This window comes from Gossypium arboreum, chromosome 1 (assembly GCF_025698485.1).
Source record: "Gossypium arboreum isolate Shixiya-1 chromosome 1, ASM2569848v2, whole genome shotgun sequence".
Lineage (NCBI taxonomy): Eukaryota > Viridiplantae > Streptophyta > Magnoliopsida > Malvales > Malvaceae > Gossypium > Gossypium arboreum.
Window position 1 is genome coordinate 8,994,019 of NC_069070.1, and position 27,910 is coordinate 9,021,928.

Genomic DNA, 27,910 nt, shown 5'->3' on the forward strand with positions numbered 1-27,910 from the left:
AGATAAATGATTCATCAGGCCAAGTATGTCGCCTTAGGGAGCACCTGTTTTATTTGTGAAGAAGAAAGATGGTTCTTTGAGGCTGTATATTGATTACAGGTAGTTGAATAAAGTAACGGTAAAGAATAAGTATCTCATGCCTCGTATTGATGATTTATTTGATTAGTTGAAAGGTGCAGCAATATTTTCAATGATAGATCTCCGATCTGGGTATTATCAATTGAAAGTAAAAAAGTGCAATGTGCCGAAGACTGCTTTCTGAACCCGGTATGGACATTATGAATTTTTGTAATGCCATTTGGATTAACCAATGCCCCTGCTGCATTTATGGACTTAATGAATTGGATTTTCCAACCTTATTTGGATAAATTTGTTGTTGTGTTTATTGATGATATATTGATTTATTCAAAGACAGAATCTGAGCATGCTCAGCATTTGAGAACAGTGTTACAAACTTTGCGGGAGAAACAGTTATATGCAAAGTTTAGTAAATGTGAGTTCTGGCTTCATGATCATTTTTGGGTCATGTTGTGTCAACTAATGGAATTCCTAGTAAAATAGCGGCGGTGGTGAATTGGAAAGTTCCAAAGAATGTCACTGAAGTACGAAGTTTCTTGGGATTAGCAGGATATTATCGTCGATTTATCAGAGATTTTTCAATGATTGCTTTACCATTAACCTGGTTGTTACAGAAAAATACTGAATTTGTATGGTCAGATAAATGTCAGCAAAGTTTTGATCAGTTAAAGAAAATGTTGACAGAGGCTCTAGTGTTAACTCAGCCCGAATCAGGTGTGCCATATGTAGTATATAATGATGCATCTCTGAATGGTTTAGGATCTGTACTGATGCAATCAGGAAAAGTTGTAGCATATGCTTCCCGGCAGTTGAAACCACATGAGAGAAACTACCCTACACATGATCTTGAGCTAGCTGCCATAGTATTTACTTTAAAAATTTGGAGACACTACTACCTATATGGGGAGAAATGTTATGTGTACACAGATCATAAAAGTTTGAAGTATTTAATGTCGCAGAAAGAACTGAATTTGAGACAGAGGCGATGGTTAGAGCTACTGAAAGATTCAACCTTTTCATTGATTATCATCCAGTGAAGGCAAATATAGTAGCAGATGCACTTAGTCAGAAATCGTCATTATTTTCTCTTCGAGTGTTAAATGCTCATTTGACTGTTATTGAAGATGGTTCTGTGTTAGCCGAATTAAAGGCAAAACCAGTATTCTTTCAACAAATTCGGGAGTTGCAAGATGAAGATCTGAAGTTGGTGTTGAAACGACAGATGGTTCAAGACAATTTGAACTTAGAGTACTTTATTGATGATAGTGGTATGTTATACTATCGCAATAGAATTTGTGTCCCGAATAACCTAGAATTGAAAAATGATATCTTATTAGAGACTCATAGTAGTATGTACTCGATTCATCTGGGTAGCACGAAGATGTATTGTGATTTGAAGAAAATGTATTGGTGGCCTAGTATAAAACGAGAAATTTACAAATTTGTAGCAAAATGTCAGATCTGCCAACAGGTAAAAATCGAACATCAAGCCCCTACGGGTTTCTTACAACCTGTAATGATTCTGGAATAGAAGTGGGAACATGTGACGATGGATTTTGTATCTGGATTGCCTGTGACTCCGAAGAAAAAAGATTCGATTTGGGTGATAGTGGACAGATTGACTAAGTCAGCGCATTTTATTCCAGTCAGAATAGATTTTTCGCTTGAAAAATTAGCGGAATTATATGTGTCAGAAATTGTGAGATTACATGGAGTGCGGACATCAATTATTTCTGATCGAGATCCGAGGTTTACTTCGAGATTTTAGAGTAAACTACAAGATGCTTTAGGTACTAAGTTAAATTTTAGTACAGCTTTTCATCCTCAGACCGATGGGCAATCAGAGCAAGTGATTCAAATTTTGGAAGATATGTTAAGGTGTTGTATACTCGAGTTCTGTGGTAGCTGGGAAAGGTATTTACCTTTAGCTGAATTTGCTTATAATAATAGCTATCAAGCTAGTATCAAAATCGCACCGTTTGAAGCTCTGTATGGAAGAAAATGTAAAACCTCGTTATATTGGTCAGAATTAAGTGAATCGAAATTACTAGGAGTGGATTTAATACGGGAAACTGAGGAGAAAGTTCGAATTATTCGAGAAAGTTTGAAAGCAACTTTTGATCGTCAGAAGTCGTATGCAAATTTGAAAGAAGAGATATAGAGTTCAATGTGGGTGATTGTGTGTTCTTGATAGTTTCCCCGTGGAAGAAAGTTCTATGGTTTGGTAGAAAGGGAAAACTTAGTCCACGGTTTATCGGGCCGTATGAGGTCATTGAGAGAATTGATCCAGAACCTTATAGATTGGCCTTGCTTCCGGAACTTAAGAAAATTCATAATGTATTTCATGTATCTATGTTGAGACGGTATAGATCAGACCCTTCACATGTGATTCCTCATACTGAGATAGAGCTACAAACAGATATGACTTATTCGGAGGAACCAGTGAAAATTCTAGCTCGAGAAGTTAAAAAGCTACGGAATAAACAAGTACCGTTAGTAAAAGTGTTATGGCATCGACATGGATTGGAAGAGGCAACCTGGGAAATGGGGGAATCAATGAGATCACAATATCTGCATTTGTTTTCATGTACGAAATTTCAAAGACGAAATTTCTTAAAAGGGGGAGAGTTGTAACGGCCCAAATTCCAGTGGTGTCGGAATAGTAATTCGAGATTACTAAATCCGACATATGAGTATAAATATTTATAATTTAATGAAAATAAGTTAGATGTGAAGTTAAGAAAATAATGAAAATAGTGAGTAGTATTTTATAATAAATACTAAATAATTTAGAAGTAAAAAACGAGGTATCGAGACCTCAAAATATTAAACCGAGTCATAAATATTTTTATAAATATTTATAGAGTGTTAGAAAGTTAGTATTAATGTTTCATCAAGAAATTTTAAGGTTTCGGTAGTCAATTGGGTAAAAAAGACTAAATTGAATTAAGTGTAAAATTGTGAAATGTGATTAAATAGCTCTAGTAATAATTAAAAGAGGACTAAATAGGCAATTAAACACCTATTATTGGGCTGGATGGCATGTGTGTGCAGGAAATGTTGAAATTAGGTGTGAACAAGGGGTAAAATTGGAAAAGAAGTAAAATTGAATAGTTAAAAAATGGGATGTAATTTGAAATCTAGAGATTTCTTCAATTTTCTTCATCCTCTTCAGCTAAAAATAGCCATTTAAGAAACCTTAGAGCTGGTTTTTCATATTTTTACTGCAAGTAAGTTCAGATCTTGATTAATTCTTGAAATTTTTATGTTTTTGAGACTTTTACAACTAGGTCCTATTATCTAATTCATTAGTTTTTGATTTCATGATTGATTTTGAAATTTTCCATAAATACGTGTTGGAAGTTTGTGATGATTTAGCATAGAATAAAAGCTTTAATTTGTTTATATGTTGATTTTATTAAAAGAATTATATAGAAAGTGAATATTTGGGGACCTAATTATAAAAGAGCTTGAAATTAGAGTTTTATGTGAAAATTATAAATTTCAATGGTTTTGAAGTAACTTAAAATGTTTAAGGAAAGTTTTAATTAAGAAGAAAAGGTTCTATTGATGAGTTAATTGGTCAGGGACGAAATTGTGAAAATTGTGAAATTTGGGGTAAAAGTGTAATTTCGTGAATTTAAGGGTATAAATTGTGAGATAAAAATAAAATTTAAATGAAAGCTAATTAATGAATGATTTTGCAATTATAGATCAAGAAATTGAAGTGAATCGTGGAAAGGAGAAAATAGTCGAATAATTTTCTCGAACTTCTACAACTATTGCGAATCAACCTAGGTAAGTTCATGTGGTTAAATTTTAGTGATCATTGTTATTCTTATGAATTTTATAATGAGTTATACTATATGATTATGATAAAACCATGAACAATGTAAAAATATGAAATTGAAGAAATGATCAAATTGAATGAACAATCGGATTGAGTACTTCTTCCAAGTGACAGACGATGAATTGATGGAAAAAGACCATGGTTGGACCATGGCAACAAGTGATAAGCGATATCCATATAAGACTATAACTGGGCTATGGCATCTGAAAACAAAAGATAAGTGATTTCCGTATAAGACCATAGCTGGGCTATGGCTTCGGATTAATGTGATACAAGTGATCCGTATAAGACCATAGCTGGGCTATGGTATCGGAGAATAATGATAAGTGCTCCCGTGTAAGATCATATCCGGGATATGGCATCGGTATGATATATGACTCGTGTAAGACCATGGCTGGGCCATGGCTTCGAAAAATGAAACGTGATCATATGCAAGTCCATAGTTTTACTATGGCAAAGTGAAGACGAAATGCTCAATTCCGCATAGTTTCTTAATTTGAAAAGAGATGGTAAGCAATAAATGGGCCTCTAAGAATGAAACTTAAGTGTGAATAATATTAAATGAAATTAACTTGGTTTGTAAATGACAGGAGAAATTAGTAAATTGTAAAATATACAAATGCTTTTTCCATATTTGGTAAGTTTACATTCTAAGCCTATGAACTTACTAAGCTTTCACAAGCTTACTTGAATGTGTTTGACATGTCTTGTAGATTAACATGGAGTTGGAGGATCGGATCATCACCAAGAATCACACTATCCAGACGTTCTCCGGTAGTTTTTTTTGGATTATTATCTTTTGATTTATATGGCATGTATAAGTATTTAGTTGGATAAAGGTATAAATGGTTAAAGTATACAAAAGGGATGGCATATGTGTATGAAACTAGTTTAATGGTTAAGTAGTAGTATGTTAATACATAATGCATGTTTTGGGCATAAAATGATTGATTGGTTGGTTGGAATTAGTATAATTGTGTTTAAATGCAGGCAATGGATGAAAGGGTGAGAAAAGTAGCCTAAAACGACCTACTTTAGTCCACACGAGTAGACACACGGGCGTGTGTCTAGGCCGTATGTGACACACGGTAATCCCACAGGGGTGTGATATGACCGTGTATCCCCTGTATCCTTAAATATGAATTTGAGATAGTACACGGGCCAAAGAAACGGCCGTGTGTCTTGGTCGTATGAAGAACACGGGTTTCAAGCACAGTCGTGTGTCAAAATTATGTGAAAATGGCTTAAAAATGGTAAAAAAATCAGTTTACCACACGGCCTAGTCACATGAGCGTGTGCCCAGGCCATATGCCCTTTTGATACTTAAGAAAATGCAAGTCAGAATTCCACACGGGCTGGCCACACGGCCATGTGATCCCCATGAGCTGGCCATACGGCCATGTCCCAGGCCACACGGGCATGTGCCCCTATCTTCAAGGTAAAATTTCCAATGTTGCCAGTTTAGTCTCGAACCATTTCCAAAGCATGTATTGGGCCCTGTAGGCCCATATTAGGGACTTTATGGTGAAATTTGAAAAGAATTAATGTGGAATACAAAATTTTTGACTTGGTTTTGTATAAATGTTAGTGTATAAGTCCGGTAATGCCTCGTAACCCTATTCCAGTGATGGATAAGGGTTAGGAGTGTTACATTGAGTGTTTTCTTCGATCTTCTCTGATTGCCCATTTAGGTCTTATTCTAATATGTATTTATAGACTCTAAAATGCTCAGAAAGCCTTGAAATTTGGTTTTTCCGCGTCTTTGGGAAGCAGAATACGAAATCGACACGGGCTAGCACATGAGCATGTGCCTAGACCGTATGGCTCACACGGGCATGTGCCCAGCCCATGTGGAAATGCCCAAGCTGTGTGGATCATGAAAACAACTCTTGTTGTCGGATTTTGGCTCGTTTTTTGCTCCTTTCACTCCCCTATGCTCACCTAAGTATAGAAACATGAATTTAAAGGATTAGGAGCATCAAATTCACTGATTAATCATCCAAAAATGCATCAAGAATGGGATTAAAATATGTTACTTTTATAGCTTACCACTTTGGCATTTGGTATCGATACTTGACCAAATGAATAATATCTAAATAAAACAAAATTCCAAAATGGTGGTTTTGATACTTTTCATAAAATATCGATACCACTAACTAATTATCGATACCATTTCTTTTCAAATAAAACAAAACTGAATTTTGGTATTGATTTTTCTAAATGGTATCGATTAAGAATTGATACCAACTACAAAACTTTCATTTTTAGCTTTAACACTTATTGTTTTGAGATTAAATTCTTTTATCTTATTGAAGTTTACAAATAGATCCTCTTGGAGTTATAAAATCAAATTATATATATATATATATATATATATATATATTAGTTTACATGTGATTGATGTTCCGTAACCTTAATCTGATTGAAGTAGGTCATTCTGCTAATATCATCAAAGGTAGATATCATAAAATGGTTTAATTCTTAGATGTTTATAATTGGAATAGTCTTGTTATGTTTCCAACTTTTAGCTTTCAAGAGGGGATTAATAGTGATAATTGTTATTGTTTGAAAATGTAAAAGTTCTGAATTGTACTGTAATGCCCATAATACTAATCCGGTAGTGTAGACGGGTTAAGGGGTGTTACATAGTATGCTCGTATATTTTCCATATAATTTTTGGCACCCTATAGTCCTTATATATAGAGAAAAATCACAAAAGCTCTGTTAGAATAGGAAAATTGAGAAAATAATATTTTAATAGAAAACTAGAGTTATGCTAGAACTTTATAGGGGTGGGCACCCTCACAATGTGTTGCCGACTTGTGTAATAATTGGACTTTCCAAGCCTTTTATGTATAGGGTAAAATTATACGTATAATATAGTTGTAAATTAAAATAAGCCTATATAATTGTCCAACCCAATAATCAATATTTTATTCCCAAAAGATTAATTAATTAATTAAAATTAATTAATCTGTTAAATTATTTTCTCAACCCAATTCTAATTACATCAAATTAATGATGATTTTAATATATTAGAATCTATGAGTAAATTAATTTAAGTGTCCTATTTAGTAAAACTACGATAACTAATTAATTTAATTTTTGAAATTGGACTTAATTATTTAGTTAAATTTAATTAAATAATTCAAAGAAATTAAATTAATTTCTAAGTTATCCCATGTTGCTTTGAGAAAATGCATTTACTACAGATAGTAATTCATGCAATTCATTTCACATTCATTCATCAAAGTGATTCTTATTATGCAAACCATACAGAGTTATGTTTATCTAACATAGGGACTGATCAGTCATATATAATTAGTGCTCAACTAATTTGTAAGTAAGTTTTGATTACTCCTCTATTAATCCCAAATTATTTGGTCATGGAGTTAATCCACTAAAATTACCTTGTCATTTTTGTGTTACCCTCATAAGATATCATTGATCCTTTTAGGTTAAATCTCATTCACCCAACTCGATCCTATTTTATCTCATGGTTACCATTGCATCTTCTATGATGAAAAAGACCATTGCTAACAAACAGTAATGATAATCAACAAAACATAAGTCGAACCTATACAAGGGCTTACGTTTTTCAACTGCATCATACCTGGAGGGGTCCACACCTCCTTTAGATAAATAAAGCCTTGTGCTCCTAAAGTAGAGCTATAACTACTGCTACCGTGGAATTCACGATCACACATGAATACCTCGCCTTCCAAAAAAAAAAAGACTACTAATTGACACTAATGCTAATGTGGACCATCGATCAAGAAGGACTTCGGAGACTGCAATCAAATAAAAAATATATACAAATATAGAGCCAACTCTTCTAGTTGCGCCTCTAACCTTACTATGCTACCTAACCAACTGATAAAAGGTCTAATTCAATAGGGCTAGAGGCACGAAATGCCGATCAAACCCGTTAAAGGAAGCCTAATCAAAGCAGGCCAACAAGAAGATCTGACTGAGTTGATGATCCCAAACAAATGACCCATATCCACGTTCATTTTTCATAATTCATGTAATGCTAGTGAGGGGATACCATTGACTCCTTAATTGTGCTATGATTTCCATTATTGTAAGTGAAGCCATGTTATACATAAGTCATGCACCCCATATACCAACTTTTGGATCTAATACAAAAGGAGCACAAACTTTCAATATATCAAAGTACATGAGTTAGGTACACATGGTTAGACACTTGCTTAGGATTTGGGTGAGTCACACCATGAATGTCACAAGTGAACAAATTCATAAAGGAGTCTAGGATAAATTCTATTTGGTTCAGTTTGATGTATTGCCAATCCAAACAATTACACTTATGTCTTTATTTCTTGGAGTTAATTGCCGCGATACCCAAGATAAGGTCTCGCCCTAATTGAACATATAAACAACATCAGAGCCTTCATGAATCAATTGCTCATTTTGGTTCCCATTGTCTACAAACAATTTATATTACCTATTAATATAAGTTATTTTCTTCCATCATAATCTTTTCATAGAATGCAACTTAATATTAGTTAAACCTTGTAATTAATGATCTAATATTTGCTTATTTCATTTTGTTTTTCATGCAAAAATCATTAAGGACAATCATAAAAGATATAATAAACTAATTATGAAATTTTATTTATTCAATCAATTTAAAAATTACATGTAGAATGACAAAATCACAACACTAAAAGCACAAAATCCTAACAATGGCATCTCGAGAACCATAAAAAACAACCCCTTAAAGACTCACACTAGGAAATGAGGGCAAGACTCTCTCTCAATATTATGTGATGTTTGACAAGAATTTTTTTTGACAATTATATTTCGTATTTTGTTAAAATAAAAGAAATTTAATGATCAAGAAAAATAAATGAATTTTTTTTTAAAAAAAAGAGAGAAATATATCAGGTTTTCTTCTGCCCATGCTTTGTGTAGTTCAATGTTTCCATGTTATATTTTCAAAGCCCACATAATCATTAAGGAATTAAAAAAAAAAAAAAAAACTCTTTTAAACCCTAAATACATCAAGAATTTTTTTTTTTTTTTTTTTGGTAAAAGAGCAAAAGCATAATGGTATCTAGTAGTTAATACATTTGATCTTAGAACCATCCTCGGGGAATTTCCTGTACGTGCCGAATTGCGAGCCATGCAATAGAGTTTCTGATGTAATGCATGCCAAGAAGCGGCCATGTAGATGTGGAATCTTTGTTGTAGAGTTAAAATATCACTCCCTATGGGTTGTAACTTCCGGTGTACTTCAACTTGGCCATGGAAAAGCCTCTTCCATTTCCTCTTAAGGTAATGTAAATTGAATGATGAAAGTCAGAGGTGGAATAAGTTTATTTACTTAAGTTGCTTCTGTGTTAATAATTTTAATTATATTACCTGAATTGATTAATTAAGGTTAAATGTTTAAATTAATTGAAAATTTTATTAGTTGCTTACATAAGAGTCAAATATATTTAAATGGTCATATAAGAGTCTAACATTTAAAAAAATACTTAAATAAGAGTTTTCATACACTTCAACCCAATTTGTAGTAAAAATTAGAAGAATGCTAACATATCTTAAGTAAAATATATGACAATTGAATTCAGATATTACTTGAAAAGAAAAGAAAATAACAAAACACGATTTAAAACATGATATATAATATTTAAAAAGCGCTTATATCTAATCACTTTCGGAAAAATTTTGAACCCTTTAGACCATAAGTACTAAAAACTATTATTATTTGTTAATTTTATTTTTAAGAATTTAAATTTATTTAATTAATCAATATTAATTAGGGTGAAAATATTCTTAGAGAGAATTGATTTAGCATGATATTAATTATATTTTTTAAATATGAAATAACATAATTTTATTGGATTTCTAAAAAAAAAACCTTTTGAATGATCTAATATAATTGAAACACAATAAATATTGGATAACATCACTAACAGGTTTACACAGTGTATCTATTACTAAAGCATCCGCAACCCATCATTTGATTTTTTTTTTAATCAAATCAACAGTTTTTGTTTATAAATATAATGGAAATGAAAACAATAAATATCAATAGATAAAAAGTGGGATTGTTTATCTTAAAAGAGAGGGATTTGATGAAATTTGGAATTATTATATTCCCAACAATTATAATGAAACTCTGGGTTGGTACAAGTACAAGACCAGCTCCACCATTTTTGTTAGGCAGATTTAAATAAAAAAATTTAAAGCACTCATTTGTTCAATGCCAAGGTTGGCTTAGGCAAAATAACACGCAGCAAAACCATTACATAAGTTAACAACAAAACTCTCCCAACAAGGATTTAAAAGGGAACCAAAAATTATGGTTAATTATGGACGCATGTAAAGCTTGATGCTTCAAGTCCCAAAAAGGGATAATAAAAAACTCAACACTTGGGAAGATCAGAGGGTGGAGGAGGCAGCTTCTGGTTTGGGAGTTCTCCATCCAACACTATCCATGCCATTCCTAACCCCCAGCTCTGATGAACATCAAAGTGACAGTGCATCAGCCAAACTCCTGCATCATTAACATATAATATCACTAAATGCATTCTCATCTTATGTTTTGAAGATAAAACTTGTACGATCTCAATTGTTACCAGGATTGTCTGCTTGAAAACGGATTGCAACCCAACCACCAGACGGTACCCCGACTGTGTTTCTTTCAACTGGATCAACCAGGTTGAACTTTGGAGGGTCGTTTTCAGGGTCAAAGTTTCCAAAACCCTGACCAACAACATAGAAGTTATAGCCATGGAGATGGAGAGGATGGCTCTCAGCACCAAGGATGCTTGTGTCCTGCAACACTACTTCCACACTTGTATTGAATGGTATCGCCACAAGTTTAGTGCCATTGTTTACAAGTGTGTTGTTAGGTGGAGTGCCTGTGTAGTTGAATGGAATCTGAGGGAAAGCTGGGAAATCAATGGCGTAAACCCTTTTAGAATAATGGGAGAAAAAGTGGGATTGGAGGAGTGCAGTTCTTGGGAGTGAAAAGGAGATGTTGTTCATTGAAGCTGCAAATTTTGTGGTATTTGTTGGTCCTTGGCAGGTCTGGTTTTTGGGGCAAGGCTTGGTTCCAAGACCAACTGTGAAGAAAAACTTCTTGTCTACTTTTTGTGGGACATTGGCAGGGAACTTGGCGGTGGCTAAACTTCTGAATTTGCTTGTAAAATTGGCAACAAAATTTGTAGCATTGATAGCAGGCAAGCCTGGTTTAAGAAGTGGCCTGTTTTTTAAGCTACTGGAAGGTGTTTCATATTCAAGAATACCAGCTACAGTAGTGTTATCAAACGTGCCCATGCCAGTGGCATATGGTCTGGCTAACATCAAGAAAGTGGCATTGGGTGCTGTAGATTTGGCTGTTAGAAGAACATTGGTGGTTTGTCCTGGTGTTATCATCAACACATTGGTCTCAAAGGGCTTCACATACACTGCATCAGCTTCCACCACAGTTAAACTGTGGTCCGCAATGCTGAAGAAAAGCTCATCATTGAGTGCAGCATTGGTCAACCTCAGAAGATATGTTTTCCCTGGCTTTACCTTCAGCTTATATGTATCTGTTAATCGCAAATCACATGCATTAATATCCAAAGGGATTTATAAATACATAGATACATATATATGTGCAAATATTTATATACCTTTGGCAGAACAATTGTACAATGGACCTGGGAGGCCATTGAAGGTGTAGGCATCTGAAACATTAGGGCCACCTCCTGTCTGAAGAGATTGATTGATAACTGCCTCAGGATCAGCATTAAACCACTCTCCTGTAGTTAACAATGATTGAGTTAAATTGCCATCAAAGAACATCATATATTTGCTGCATTGCATGAAGAAGATATAGGTGATTCCGTAACATTACCGAACAAGATCGGGACTTCTTTGTAGGGCTTCACAAAAGGGTAAGATTCGTTTCGCCTTGGGAGGATGATAAGCGGTCCGTACACAGTTGCTCTAAGCCATGAAATGTGAGCATGCCAGAAGAGAGTTCCTCTTTGGCCGGTAATGGTGAAGTTGTACACATAAGAGTGGCCGGTTTGAATGGGACATTGCGTGATGTATGATGGCCCGTCCGCCCATCCGCTCCGAAGCTGTCGAACTCCATGCCTGTAAACAGCATTAATTTACCATATTCCCAAAGAGCTTAGCCTTAGAAACGTAAACAACTTATATATACCAGTGAATGCTGATATTGTTTGGAACATGGTTAACTACTTTAACGACTAAGCGGTCGCCTTCTCTGATAATAACACGAGGTCCAGGGAACTTCCCATTAACTGTGACAATGCTCTTAGTGTGGCACAAGCGAGTGATGTTTTTCAGCTTTATCTGCAAAGGGAAAATTGGATAAGTTCTTGAGGATTATATCAATTACTTTCACCTCAAGTTACCCAAAGTAAACAATGCAATATACATACATTGAAGGTATAGTGCCTGGTAATGCCTGTGTGTTTTGAAGACACAGCCTCAGGATAGGCCATGAAACAGCCAACAGCAACAAAGAGTATCATGATAATTTCTGGTGAAGTACCCATGTTTTAAGCTGGAAAGAAAATATAGGTGAAGTCTTTGAAGTTTTGGCTCTTAATTTGGGGTGATTCATGAAAAATACCTGTGGAGATACTCATGTTTATATAGAGGCAAGATTGAACTATCTTTAAGTCCATGTTTGGTTGATTAGGTAATAAGATGTTACAGGTCTGAGAAAGGAGGGAATTTCTATGCTATGGCCCCAAGTGTTCACTGTGGAGTGTCATTAAAGTCTGTGAATAAACGTTTTGTCCTTGTTATGCCTGTCAACTTTATCTTTATACACAAAATTTCACCATCCCCAAACTTAATACAGATTATCGATGATGAGTAACAATTCCACGAGAACCATTTGTTAAAAAACCAGCATATACTTACATGATTACAAGGAAAACCAATTGAAACTACAGGAGAGAATCCTATTTGGTTGGTGATAATAAAAGGAAATTCTTTTTAAGATTAATGGTGCCTTTGAAAGATGTATTCTAAGATAATTATGTGGTTTCAAATGCTTTATTTCCATTGAAGTAAACAGTGAAATAAACATCCCAACCACTGTGCATTTCTATTGATGTCCTCGATCCAAAATATCCTGGGATTATTATTTGATGAATTGTTAGCGGAGCTTTTTTTTAGTTTCCTAACTGGAATTGAGAAACTGCATATGTCTTGAATTCTTCTATATTAATTAATGGTATTTGGTGTTTTCTTAATCTAACTGTTTTATCTAATTTATATATATATATATATATTTGTGAATTGGATGGGTTTAATTTAATTTTGAATCGAGATCTAAATTTAATACATATAATTTTTAAATTTTCATGATGAAATTAATTTGGATTTGGGTTGCTTATTTTGGACACAAACCATTTTAGGTTTCAACTATTTAAGTAATTTCTAATTTTGGATTTGTGTCATTTTAAATTTTTTTATTCTTTTTAAAATTAAAGTTGTGTTATTTCGAACTTTGTCATCCGAGCTCAACTTTAGAGTTTAGATAATTTTAAATTCGAATAATTATAAATTTGAATAATTTTTAACTCTATCATGAATTCAAATTCAACAAATATAAATTTTGATTAATCAAAAGGATATTCGATATAATATATACAGCTAAACTATATCTGATGAAAAAGTTTACCATCTTCCCACGGCTTGTCAATCAACCAATTGAATTAAGATTGACATTGATGGTGATGATTATTTCCATGGAAAGCTCACTGGGACATGCAAAATTGGTTGGTGACAACAGCTCTCCCCAACCAAAGAGAAGCCATGGGTGAGTCGCAAAGCCAAGGGAAGACGACTGTTGACCCACCTTCCTTTTACGCAACTCTATGCATGATTAGGGTTTATGTGCTTAGCTACTTCTTAATACTATTAATAACCAAACTAAATCACTCAAAAGATCAAGCTAAGGGATAAACTAGAATTAGCAAGTGTCTACTTCCAAAAGGCTTTTGTGAAAAATTAGTTTACCATTTAGACTTTGGCATGGAGTTACAACTTTTTAATTATTACATTAATTTAGATGTGTATTAGATATGAATATATAAAATAAATTTAGAGGATCACAAATCTATTCAATTATGTGTCAAATGTAAATATTTTTATATAAAAATTCGGTTGGATTCGAAATTTCTTTAAAACATATTATTTCTTTGCTGTGCAGAACAATTAGTTAAATTTATTCTCATAATATAATACCTTTACTCCAATAACATTTTTAATTTATCATATTAAATTATCATTATTTCGTTAATTTTAACGGTAAACGACTAAAATAATAACTTTTGTTTAGTTTAGGTTACACTTTAATCACTTATGTTTGAAATGTTACGTTTTAGATACTTACGTTATCGTGTCGTAACAGTTTTAGTCATTGAGCCGTTAATTGTTATTAACGGTGTAACGGTAAGCTGACGTGGCACGTTAAATCATCATTTCAAAAAAAAAGGTTAATTTATACAATTGGTCCTCATATTTTTTCTTTTTGAGTAATTTAATTTTTTTCTTTTATGTTTTTTAACTTTTCTTTTTTTTCTTTATTTTCTATCCTCTTCTTCTCCCTCGGGTTTCCTCCCTTTTCCATTTCTTTTAACGTAGTTTTTCTATGTTTTCTATTTGTTAAAACTAGTCCCTATACTTTTATTTTTTTGAACAACTTAATTTTTTCGAGTGAGGCAAGCTAGTAGACTAGTTTTAAGAAATGGAAAATATAGAAAAACTACATTAAAAGAAATGAAGAATGACGGAAAACAGAAAGAAAAGCAGAAGAGAATGGAAAAAAAAAAGTTAAAATAACATAAAAGAAAAAATTAAATTGCTCAATGAAAAAAATAAGGACCAATTGTAAAATTTAACTTAAAACTTTCGTTTGAAATGATGATTTACCACGCCACATCAGCTTTCTGTTACACCGTTAACGGCAATTAATATATCAGTGACTAAAATGTTATAACACGATAACGTAACTAAAACACAACATTTCAAACATAAATGACTAAAATGTAACCTAAAACAAATAAAAATAATTATTTTAATAGTTTACCCTAATTTTAAATTGCACTAGTATAATTTCCTTGAATTATTCCCGCAAACATTTTTATCCAACTTTAGGATTGCTCATTCCCTTCTTTTTATTATTAAAAGTTGAAACCCAAATTTATAAAATGTTTGCCCAAGCTTATATATATTCTTATTTAAATCAATAATCAAATATATATAAAAGTTTCACAATTAATGGTTAATAAAATAGTTTTGAAAAATTTGTATAAAACATCTTTTTTCTCTTTTTATGGTTACATATCTTAAACTCTTTATTCACCATTATAAATAAGTGATTGCTTAAGATGTTGAATTAGTGTATGTAGCTTATATAATTTTTTCCCATAATATATGGTTGTTTGTTGTCTTTCTGCACTTGTAACTTTTATTGCCACCGGTTACCATTGTAGTTTAATTTATAGATTGAGTCGGACTCGGGTGCTATGATGAAGTGGAGCTCCAACATCAACTACAAGCCTTGGGCGATGTAGAAAAATCATTCACTATTGTATTAACCGTTGCAAGAAAGTAACACTTATCAAAATTGATTAATGGCGGAACTCTATAAGTGATTTTCTTGCGAAGCAAGCTGAAGCTTATTTCCTGATAGTAAGTGATTATGGGATGCAAGATTAACTCCTAGTTTTTTTTTTTTTATGATTTTTATTGTTGCAAAAATAATATAATAATAATAACCAAAGTAAAATGGATTGTTGGAATATAAGTTTTCAAGGTTTGTTCTAGTCAAACATCTTTGTTCTAATAAAATTTTATATTCGATTCTATCCAATCTTTAAGATATATTACTCTAAGTGAATTGATATTTATTTATAGACTTGATTAATTCTACAATATCAATATAACCAAAAAATATTTTTCAATATATTGCCAACTTTCAAATATAGCAAGTTGCTCTCTTTCGCACTTATAATGAAAGTGGACACTTCCAAAAGTACATAACAGTCACTTCAAAATTTGTCTCAACATAAATATTGATTAAAAATTTAATATGATTAATTATTTATTTTATTAATTAATTTTAAACAAAAAGAAAATTTAAATTTCAAAATGGAATTAAATTACCAAATATTTACCAATAACTTTTTCACACTATTATTCTTAATAGATTACGTTTTTTTTAAAAGATGTCAATTTTATTAAACTACTAAATTAAAGTATGATGCACAAAAGTCCATAGGCATAGTCCAAAAGTAAACGATTTAAACAATTAGATGGATTAAAACACACATACAAAATAAATTAGTAAACGAAGTTTCATTTGAAAAAGAGTAAGAGTTTCTCAGACGCGATAAAACGTCCACACATTTGTTCCCTTCACGGAAAACATACATCAACTTGCTAGAACTCATAGAATAAAGGAGCATCCGCATTCATGTCGCCTACTTACTATCAAGAATGACCTCACACCTCATTTTCCAGATAAACCAGCATGTAGAAACGATCCTAATGGTAAGACCCTCAACCCCCCAAAACATTTGATAGAATTTCAGTAAACCATGCATCAAATGAATGTATATACTCTTTATAAATTCGCAAACCAAAACGACATTCAAACCAAATACCCCTTACCCAGCTACATCCAAAAAAGATGTGTTCAGTAGACTCCTCCTCCATCCCGCACAGCAAACATAAAGACGTTGGAGAACAATTCCTCTTCCAAAGATTGAGCCTCGATGGAACAGCATTAGAGCATAACGTCCGGTAGAAAACTTTCTAACTTGCTTGGGACTTCCATCTTCCAAATAGTTTTCCACAATTTGGTGTCCACCGAATGAGAGTTTGAGGGTTTCAACATTTAATTGGCAGCAAAAACAAAAGCAATTGAAGGCAAGGAGGGTATAATACTTAGAACGAATAATAGTAGCAAAAATTTTCACTTGGTTGACAACTAATCTATGAGGCAAACGGCAGGTTGTAGGGGAAGCGATAAGAACCACGACAGTCAGTAAACAAAATTGCAGCAAATTGATGCACAATCGGTCATGCAAGTTGCACAAAATTAAATAGAAACAATCAGATCAATGGAGAGGAAAAGAAAGAAGCAAAAATCCAAATTAAATTCTTGCAACAAATAGCATATTAAAGGACGGCAAAACAGCTGATTTTTTTTAAAGAGTAAACTATACAAATGGTCAACCAACTATACTTGTGTTTTGTTTTAGTAAACCAACTTTAGAATTTTTCAATTTAGGCACTAATGATTGAATTCATTGCTATTTGGGTCATCCACTGTTAAATTGATAACGCGAAATTTTTTTCTAACTGGTATAATAACATATTTAGTCCTCAATACTTATATATTCTATCAATTTTATCCTAATTCTAAATAATTCAATAAATTTAACCATTCATATTTACAAATTCTATCAATTTGATCCTCAAACTTCCTAACCAAAGCTTTTAACTTTTAAAACAAAGGCATTCCACATCTATAAATTTATAAAATCCAAAAAAGAAAAAAAAATTCTCTCAACTAACGAGCCATTTCTCGAGTCAATTCTTGATATCAATGAGTTTATCTTGAAACTTTAATTTTCTTTTCTTTTTTTATTCGTTTTCTTCTAAATATAATATTTTATTAACTCCTTGATTGATAAAATTTTGGCTAAAAAAATGGAAAAACCTTTAAAATGAACACTTTAAATTTACTCTTGTTGTTAACCATATTATATTTCCTCGAAGATACATAAAAATAGTCCTCGAAGTTGCTCCTTGAAATTGAAAATTAAATCCAAAGTTAAAAAATATGACTTTGAAAAATTCAATTGTTGAATCAATAATTATATAAGAAAAATTATGAACCATAAAAAAATGTGAAAGAATTAATTGAATTTCCTTTTGTTATATTGATAATATTTTTTTAATTTTATAAACTGATTAAGATATTATTATGTGTTCTATTTATTTTGATTATTTGTTTTTAACTTTTAAGTCCACAATAAGCAATATGTATCACTAATAACCTGATTTAGTGCCAAATCATCTATCAAATTAATTAATAACTAAAATTATGCTAGTTGAAGTGAAAATTATCTTTTACAAATATTAAATTATTTATATAATTTTATTATATATATTATATTTTTAATATTTTTATTTAACGGTGTTTTATTTTTTCAAGACAAATGACAGTCAATTAATGGCGATTACAATTCAGAGAAATTCTTAAGTAGCAAAAGGGATAATGCATCCAAGTCTCCACGTAGCAGCGGCAGAGCTGAGTCTGGGGGTTCTTCAAATCTTTGTAAACTATTAAGGTTATGATCAACTAGTTTAGCCATGTGGTCAGTAACTTTCTTGTGGTCTCTAGGAATATGTCGAATTCGCACACTCCACTTGCATTTTAGGATCTAATCAATTAATCGCAGCTCTGTCATTATATAAACAGAAATCCCTCCAGCCAAAATCGATTCAACTACCATCACATTGTCACATTCTAGATCCAAATGGTGTTTTATTAATTTCTAACACTAACTTCTTAAAAATATAAACAAAAAGGGTTGTGTACTAAATTGGATAATTTCAACCATAAAACAATTCATAGACGTGGAACAACTCTATTTTAAAAGTTGAAAGCTTTGGTTAGGAAGTTTAAGGATCAAATTGATAGAATTTGTAAATGTGAATGGTTAAATTTATTGAATTATTTAGAAGTAAGATCAAATTGATAGAACATGTAAATATGGAGGACCAAATGTGTTATTATACCAATTAAAAAAAAGGCTTTCCATTATTAATTCAATTGTAGGTGACCAAAAAAGAACAAATTCAAACATTAGTACCTAAATGAAAAATTTTTAAATTTGGGTGACCAAAACAGGAACACGGGCAAAGTTGGGTGACCGTTTGTATAGTTTACCTTTTTTAGACATTAGCAGCTAAACTTTAATGGTATTTTGCACCAATTACACGATAAATCAGCAAGCAAATTGAAGAAGAAATCGGCAACAATTCGCAGCAACAGTAGCTTATACGAGTCAATAAAGTCAGCAAAAGAAAACAAAATTAAGCTGATTGATATGAGCTGCAGTTAGAAGAAATAATCGGTGCATTGAAGGGAAGAAAATACGGTGATTATCTGGTGCAAAACAACCATAATCGAGCAGCTATTTTGGCGCTAAACGGTAAGCATACAGCAGCAATTTAAATGGGAACAATTGGTGCAATGGAGGGAAATGAAGTAACAAAAGGAATTCCATTAAAACCAGCAACAATAGCAAAGTAATGGACTGTGGAACAGCTGGTTATTAATCACTAATAGCAGCAGCAAAAACAGCGAAAGCGTGACAAACTTTAGTGTTTTCTTGAAAGCAAACAGCAGCTAGCTGATGAAGCAAATAATTGATGAATGGCGTGGGAAATTTTGAGGTCATTTGAGCGGTAACTGAAGTAACAATTAAGGAAAATAATCGATGATGGATGGAGTGGATATGTAGTTGTTGAAGTTGACATGCATGCAGCACATGAACAGCCAAGGAGCAGACCATGCAGCCCAAGTTATGTGGATGAAATATGAAGATCAAGCTGCTGTAGTATTTCTGGATGAAGTACATGCAGCTACTGAAGTTGATGCTACTGTTCAATTTCGGTTTTATTTTGCTACTTTAAGTAATATTTTGTAACTTAGTTCAATTAGAACTAAGTAGGTAATGTATTTAATGTAATTGAGTGGTGATAAGATTGATAGATCAGCTTACCTAATTGTGCAAGTTGTGTTTTGCAAGTTGCAATGTGCAAGTTGTGCAAGTTTCAATGAGACTTAAAGGTAGTAGGTAGAACTTGTTAATGTTGACCAACTTATGACTGGTATATGTATTGACATTATGTCATCTTTTGAATTAATGAATTTCAATAGAAATCATTCAAGAAAAATACTCTCTCAATTTTTGGTTTCATAATTCAAGCCAGATTTTGTTCATTTGCTCAAAAAACCTCCAAACTTGAATATCAAGCTTTTGTCATTCTTTATCCGGATTTATTATATTGTTGCTCAAGTTTTTGACTGAGCTTCATACTTCCTCCGGAATAATTGTTCCAAAACCTCAACAATTGGTATCTAGAGCCCTATTCTTAGTGGACCTGCCATTTTCAATTCTTAAAACCATGTCGTCATCAGGATTCTCACCAGCACCACCACCAGTCTTTAATATTGAAGACTACCACATCTGGGTAGTAAAAATGAAGACCTACCTGCAGGCATTTGATTTGTGGGAGGTTTTCAACTCAGATGTTAAACCAGCACCTCTAAGAGCCAATCCAACAATGGCTCAAATCAGACAACATGCAGATGAAAGAACCAAAAGGCAAAAAGCCATGTCTTGCATCCAAAACAGTGTGTCTGATGTGATTTTCACAAGAATCATGGCTTGCGAGCCACCAAAGCAAGCCTGGGATAAGCTGAATGAGGAGTTCCAAGGGACTGAGAGAATAAGGCAGCAACAGCTACTGAATTTGAAAAGGGATTTTGAAAACTTGAAGATGAAAGAGGAAGAAACAGTGAAGCAATACTCAGACAGAATCATGGATGTAGTAAATAGCATAAGGCTACTTGGAGAACAGTTTAGTGAAGCAAGAATTGTAGAGAAGGTGATCTCAACCTTACCTAAAAGGTATGAGGCAAAGATCTCATCTCTTGAAGACTTAAGAGACCTGTCAAGCATCTCCTTGACTAAGTTAATCAATGCTCTTTATGCTCAAGAGCAAAGGAAAGCAAGTAGATTGGAGGAGCATCAAGAAGGTGCCTTCTAAGCCAAAAGCAGACCAGCTTCAAACTCCTCTGCCTACAAGGGAAAGAAAACCAGGAAAGACAAACCTAGAGCAGATGGTGCAAGAAGATATCCACCCTACCCACACTGCAGAAGGCTAAGTCATCTGGGTGAAGTATGTTGGTTTAGACCAGATGTGCAATCCAAAATCTGCAAAAAGAGTGGCCATGCTGAAAAAGTTTACAGAAACAAAGACAAACAGAGGCCAAATCAAACTCAGCAACCTAGAGCTGAAGCTCAAGTAGCAGAAGATGACATTAACCAAGAAGAGCAAGTCTTTGCAGTCTTTTACTTAGCTGCAAAAGGAAAGGCCGCAAAAAATGGCTGATTGACAATGGATGTACTAACCACATGACTCCAAATACTGCCATCTTCAAGAAAATTGACAGAAGCTTCAAAACAAGGGTGAAGGTTGGAAATGGACAATTCATCAAAGCTAAAGGCAAAGGAGATGTGCAAATTAACACTCCTACAGGTACCAAACTTGTCTCTAGTGTACTTTTGGTGCTTGAAATAGATAGAAACCTGCTCATTATAGCTCAGTTGCTAGAAAAGGGCTACTCTGTAGTGTTCAAAGGCAATGAGTGTCTAATTAGTGACCCAAGTGGATCCAAGCTCATGTCAGTAACCATGGCTGACAAAAGCTTTATTGTGGATTGGAGCAAGGGCTCAAACAGTGCCTACACAGCTGTTCAAGATAAATCTAAGCTGTAGCACAAAAGACTTGGCCATATCAACTACAACTCAATGACTCAGCTAACCAAAGAAGATTTGGCTAAAAACTTCACTAACTCAGTTGAAAAAGAAGAAGTTTGTGAAGTATGTTAGCTAGGAAAAAAAGCTAGACTACCATTTCCTACAAACAAAGCCTGGAGAGCTTCTGAAAGACTGCAACTTGTACACACTGATGTGTGTGGTCCAATGAAGACTCAATCTCTGAATGGCAAAAGGTATTTCATCTTATTCATTGATGATTACTCGAGATATTGCTGGATTTATTTTTTGAAAACAGAAATCATAAGTGGCCTCAGTATTTTTGAAGTTTAAAGCTGCAGCAGAGACTGAAACAAGTTACAAGTTGAAGACATTGAGGCCTGATAATGGGACTGAGTATACTTCATCCGGGTTTTATACCTTTTGTGATGAAGCGAGCATAAAAAACTAGCTCACCAACACTTATACACCCCAACAAAATGGTGTAAGTGAAAGAAAAAACAGAAGCTTGATGGATATAGTTAGGTGCCTAATGCTTGAAAGAAATTTACCTAAGACATTTTGGGCAGAAGCAGTTAACACTGCTATTTACCTCCAAAATAGACTCCCAACCAAGGCTTTAACTTAAAAAACTCCATTCGAGGCCTTGTTCGGGTTCAAACCATCATTGGCTCACTTGAGAAGGGACAAGTTGACCAAGAAGGCTCAACTTGCCATATTGGTGGGCTATAGCAATGTTAAGAAGGGTTATAGGATACTTGATCCTTCAACAAACAAGGTCTATATAAGCATAGATCTTGTATTCGATAAGAAGTCAAGCTAGAACTGGGATAAAAATGAACCAGAAATCATTGCTGAAGTTTTGATGATAGATCAGACTGAAGCTGATCAAAATGGTCCTAAAATGGACATTGATTATGAACCAGTCAAGGGCACTAGACCATTGGCTGAGATTTATAAAAGAACTCATGTGGCTGCAGTTGAACCAAGCTACTTTGAAGAGGTTGAAGCTCAACAAGTCTAGAAACGGGCAATGGTTGATGAAATCGGTATGATTAAGAAGAATCAGACCTAGCAGCTAGTTGAAAGACCCCTCAACAGAAAAGTCATTGGAGTGAAGTGGGTGTTTCGAGCCAAGCACAATACTGATGGAAGCTTGAATAAACTAAAAGAAAGGGTGGTTGTAAAAGGGTTCAGCCAAAAGTATGGCATTGACTACTTCGAAACCTTTACACCAGTGGCCAGACTTAACACCATAAGACTGCTAGTTGCCTTAACAGCACAATTGCAATGGAAAATCCATCAGCTCAATGTGAAGTCTGCCTTTCTCAATGGTTTTCTTGAATAAGAGATATATGTTGAGCAGCCTGAAGGCTTTAAAATTGTTGGTGAAGAGGACAAGGTGTACAAACTGAAGAAAGCTTTGTATGGCTTGAAACAGGCTCTAAGAGCCTAGTATAGCAGGATCGATGGCTATCTAGCTAGCCTTAGATTTGAAAGAAGCATTAGTGAACCTACTTTGTATGTGAAGCAAGATAGTGAAACTCAACTGATAGTGTCTCTATATGTTGATGATCTTCTAGTAATAGGAGGAAACCAAGCAATGCTGACAGACTTCAAATGAAAAATGCAAAAAGTGTTTGAGATGTCTGATTTGAGTCAAATGTCTTACTATCTTGGTATAGAAGTATCTCAAACACAACATGGAATCTTCCTAAGCCAGAGAGCTTTTGTCTCCAAAATTTGAGTAAATTCTCCATGCAAAATTGCAATGCAACAAGTACACCAGTTGCCATTAGAAAGAAACTATCGAGCCAAGGCGATTTTGAGAAGGTTAGTGAATCAACCTACAGAAGTCTAGCTGGATGTTTGCTCTATTTAACTGCCACTAGACCAGACATTATGTTTTCTGTGAGTTTGCTTTCAAGATTCATGTATTGCTGCAATGAAAAGCACTTTCAAGCTACCAAAAGAATGCTCAGATACATCAAAGGTACACAGAGTTATGGAATGTTGTTTAGCAAAGTTGAAAACATGAAATTAATTAGCTATGCTGATAGTGATTAGGCTGTATCGATAAATGATATGAAGAGTACCACAGGGTATCAATTCACCATTGGTTCATCTATTTTTTGCTAGAGTTCAAATAAGCAAACTGTTGTTGCTCAATCAACTGCTGAAGTAAAGTATGTGGCAGCTGCAGGAGCTGACAACCAAGCCATTTGTCTAAGAAAGATCTTGGCTGATTTGAATCTTCACCAAAGGGAAGCAACAGAAATTATGTGTGACAACCAATCTGCTGTTGCAATTGCAAAGAATCCAGAACTCCATGGAAGGACAAAGCACTTCAACATTAAGCTTCATTTTGTTAGAAAAATGGAACAAGCATAAGAAGTGAGACTGATTCATTGCAGTTCCGAAGAACAACTTGTTGATATTTTGACTAAGCCCCTTAGTCTGTTAAGATTTGAAGATTTAAGAGCCAGAATGAGAGTTTGTAGTATGCAAACCAAGGAGGAGTGTTGAAGTTGGCATGCATGCAGCACATGAACAGCCAAGGAGCAGACCATGCAGTCCAAGTTATGTGGATGAAATATGAATATCAAGCTGCCATAGTATTTTCGAATGAAGTACATGCAGCTACTGAAGTTGATGTTACTGTTCAATTTCAGATTTTTTTTGTTACTTTAAGTAATATTTTGTAACTTAGTTTAATTAGAACTAAGTAGGTAATATATTTAATGTAATTGGGTGTTGATAAGATTGATAGATCAGCTTACTTAATTGTGCAAGTTGTGTTTTGCAAGTTGCAATGTGCAAGTTGTACAAGTTGCAATGAGACTTAAAGGTAGTACGTAGAACTTGTTAATGTTGACCAGCTTATGACTGGTATATGTATTGGCATTATGCCATCTTTTGAATTAATAAATTTCAATAGAAATCATTCAAAAAAAAATACTCTCTCAATTTTTGCTTTCATAGTTCAAGCCAGATTCTGTTCGTTTGCTCAAAAAACCTCCAGACTTGAATATCAAGCTTTTGTCATTCTTTATCTGAATTTGTTACGTTGTTGCTCAAGTTTTTGACTGAGCTTCATACTTCCTCCTGATTAATTGTTTCAAAACCCCAACAGCAATGCAATGGTTATCAAAAATCAAAACTAAGAGTATGACAATATAACTGTAACGCCCCAATTTTCAGGAATCCTGTGAATGTTGGCATAGGTTTAATTATGTTAGTGGGCCTCTAGAAAGCCCAAGCTTAAGATAGAACTCGGTAATTTTAGTTAATTTTTGTTCCATAAGAAAAAGGGAGTGAAATTATGAAATAGGACCTATGTGAAAATGTTTGAAAATGCTATAGGCTAAATTGAAGTGGCCAAATAAATAGGAGTGCAAAATAGGAGGATTTGCATGACAAACCTCCCATTTTACATGAAGTGGCCAGCCATCATGTTGTTGTAGACAAAATGTACACTTGATATCCATAATTTATGGTACAAATTGATACAAATTGATAATAGGTTAGGTAAATGTTCCATGATAATAGGTTAGGTAAATGTTCCATGATAATGGGTTAGGTAAATGTTTCATGATAATGGGTTAGGTAAATGTTTCATGATAAGAATTTCATGTCTTTTGTATTAAAGAATTAAATGGATGAAATATGAAGTTTTATTAAAAGAAAAAGGGGTGAAAAGAACAAAGTTTTGTCCATCTTTGTTCATCATAGCTGAAAGTTAGAGAAGAGAAAGGAGAGGAGAAAGCTCTTGAGTATTCGGTCATTAGGAGGAGGAAAATTGAAGGTAAGTTCTTGGTACCTTGCTTCTTATTTTGAGGTTCATGAGTTCATCTTGATTCTACCTTAACTCTTGAAGCATATTTTGGTTTTTAGTTGTGTTGTGAGCATTTAGTCATGAATTAAAATGAAGGAAATGGTTGTTGTTTCATGTTCTTTTGATGAAAAATGGAAGATAGGTGAAGTTGAGCCAAACAAATGAGCATGCATGTGCCTTAGATGTTAAAGGGAAAAATCAGCTAACATGTTGTGCTTTAAAATGATGAAATGGAGATTATACTTAAGTAAAATCATAGATATGTGATGATTGATTGGTGATATACATGTTTAAATAACATGCATGCAAGGTATGTGTGAAAGAGTGATTTGGTAATAAATCTACTTGAGACAGCAGCAGTAACGTGACTTTAGAAAATCACCATAAATTGTGGGAGAAGAATTAGAAGCTGAATAAATTATGTAATTAAATCTTAATGAGTCTAGTTTCAAATGGAATAAACGAGAACATATTTTGAATTCTGTACAATGAGAAATTTGATTCGTAATGAAAAGTGGTCAGATTAGTCAAACAGTGAAACATGCAAAATTTTGAGAAAAATCTGGTATTGATTGGCCAAACCAAAAATTCTGAAAATTTTATGGATATAAGATATATGAGTCTATTTTCAGGGAAAATTAACGGCACTTGATTTGGAGTTTCGTAGCTCCAGTTATAAATGATTTAGTGACTGTTGCTCAGGAAGACAGCTTGCAGTGAAATTATGATTATGTGGTAAACATTGACAAAAATTTGTTAATGAGTTGCTTATTGATTTCTTATAAGCTTACTATGATCTGTAGGTGTGGTTGGCCGAATATTGTAAGGGGTTAATACGTAGTTCGTATTTGAATAGTTAGATTAACGTGTTAATACTCCAATTGTAGGCGGTTCGTGTGTGGATCTCGTCAGCATATCGTCGCAAACAGGTGTGTAACTAACACCCTCTTTCTTAGTCTAGATCGGCAAAAGTCAAAAATCCGAAATGCCAAAAACCGGCACTTTGTAGATTGGCGAGTGTCCGAATGCTCGTGAGGTAAATCGATTAATGTTTTTGGTAAGCTGCAAAATTTGGACTGCAAAGTGCATGATTTCTGTGCCCTCGATATTTTTGGACTTAATGGGCCAAAATTGGAATGATGGGCCAACGGGCCCAATTCGGTAAGAACCCTCGGTACGTGATTCTGTTAGTACGTGAAAAGTAGGAATTTGCATGAAAAACCCTAAAATAGATAAATTACTAAAATACCTTTAAAAGTGGAAACTTTACAGTTTTACCCCTAGGAGATAAATTACCGAAATACCCCTAGGGTTAAATTGACTTAAATGCATGTTTGACTGTTGTTATTTACTGCATACCATGTTGTTATTATCTGATGCATGGGATTGGGATATTGACGGAGGAAGTACTGAAAGTGGCTTGTCCACGTCTTTGGGCTTTGCCTCAATTTATTGTTAATCGAGCAAGCAAGGTCAAGAATGTGGAGTGTTAATGGGTGGGTTGAGCTATTCCCACATGGAGTGTATGGCTGGTACGGGTGGAGTGTAGTGGTTGGTGGGTTGAGTAGTCTCCCAAATGGGCTTGCATATGTTTATTGCTATTGCATGTATTTTGAAATGGGCCTATGGGCCATCTTTTATCTCAATTAGGGGCTAAGGCCCGGTTTATTGTAATCTGAAAAGGGCTCGCCCAAGACCATCATTACTGAATGGGCTTAGGCCCAATAGGCTTGAGTGACTTGGGCTTTGAATGGGTTTTCCTTACACACCGAGTTTCCCAAACTCACCCCTTTTATTTTCATCCACGCAGAAATCCCCAACCATAGTGGGCTTGGAGTCGTGAGGAATTCGAGTGGCCACCCGCTTCGAAAGTTTGATTTTCTTACGTGAACTGGACATCCTTTTATTTACGTTTGAAGTTTTGGGTTTTAAATGTAATAAGACCGCTTAATTATTTTTAATGGTTTTAATATGTATTACTAAGATAGGTATTACTTATTTTAACTGTTGAAATTGGATAGCTTTAGGCGCGTTTTCAAAAACAACAGTTGATTTCAAAATAACACGACAACAAGCAAAGCTTCCGAATGAAAGTATTTTCCAAAATTAATCACTTTTCCTAAAAATGACTTAATCAAATTGGTTTCTAGAAATATCCATGACGTTAAGTCGTGGCAATGGCGGTATGCATGTCTAGAATTGGATCCGAACGGAGCTTGGTACTTAAGCAGTCCGATGGACTCATCACCTCTTTTTCGGTTTCCTACCTGGTGCACAGCTTCCATTCACTTTAACCTATAATGAAATTATCTTTTAAAACACTAAGTAGGTTTTTCTGGATCAACAATATAAAATGTTTTTAACGCTTCGATGTGGCATGTCGGATCCAGCCATAACGTCTGGGCCGGGTTTGGGGTGCTACAATAACGAACATCAAAGCTACATTAGAGACAAACAAACAATACTAAAGAATGGAATTGAAGAGCTGATCAGAAAGTGTTTAAAAGAATATGAAATCGACAACCAACGGCCATATTAAGGGGTTCAAGCTTT

The 27,910-nt window shown here is 33.9% G+C and overlaps 2 protein-coding genes and 1 long non-coding RNA gene across 3 annotated transcripts; 2 read left to right on the top strand and 1 right to left on the bottom strand.

Moving 5' to 3' along the window:
- Positions 1–10,028: 10,028 nt before the first annotated feature.
- LOC108482046 (laccase-2-like) lies at positions 10,029–12,545 on the bottom strand. The gene is made up of 6 exons (XM_017785151.2): positions 12,361–12,545; positions 12,120–12,271; positions 11,805–12,049; positions 11,581–11,709; positions 10,537–11,496; positions 10,029–10,454 (listed from the first exon to the last, which is right to left on the bottom strand). Exons 1-6 carry the CDS (start codon positions 12,475–12,477, stop codon positions 10,324–10,326), a joined length of 1,734 nt encoding a protein of 577 aa, XP_017640640.1. The 5' UTR covers positions 12,478–12,545; the 3' UTR covers positions 10,029–10,323.
- Positions 12,546–20,146: 7,601 nt separating this feature from the next.
- Positions 20,147–21,136, top strand: LOC108481794 (uncharacterized). Its single transcript, XM_017784875.1, has 2 exons — positions 20,147–20,780; positions 20,943–21,136. The coding sequence occupies exons 1-2, from the start codon at positions 20,147–20,149 to the stop codon at positions 21,134–21,136; spliced, it is 828 nt and encodes a 275-aa protein (XP_017640364.1).
- Positions 21,137–25,196: 4,060 nt separating this feature from the next.
- On the top strand, positions 25,197–26,579 carry LOC128292653 (uncharacterized). Its single transcript, XR_008282618.1, has 2 exons — positions 25,197–25,327; positions 26,245–26,579. It is a non-coding gene; the product is annotated as an uncharacterized LOC128292653 (long non-coding RNA).
- The last annotated feature ends 1,331 nt before the right edge of the window (positions 26,580–27,910 follow it).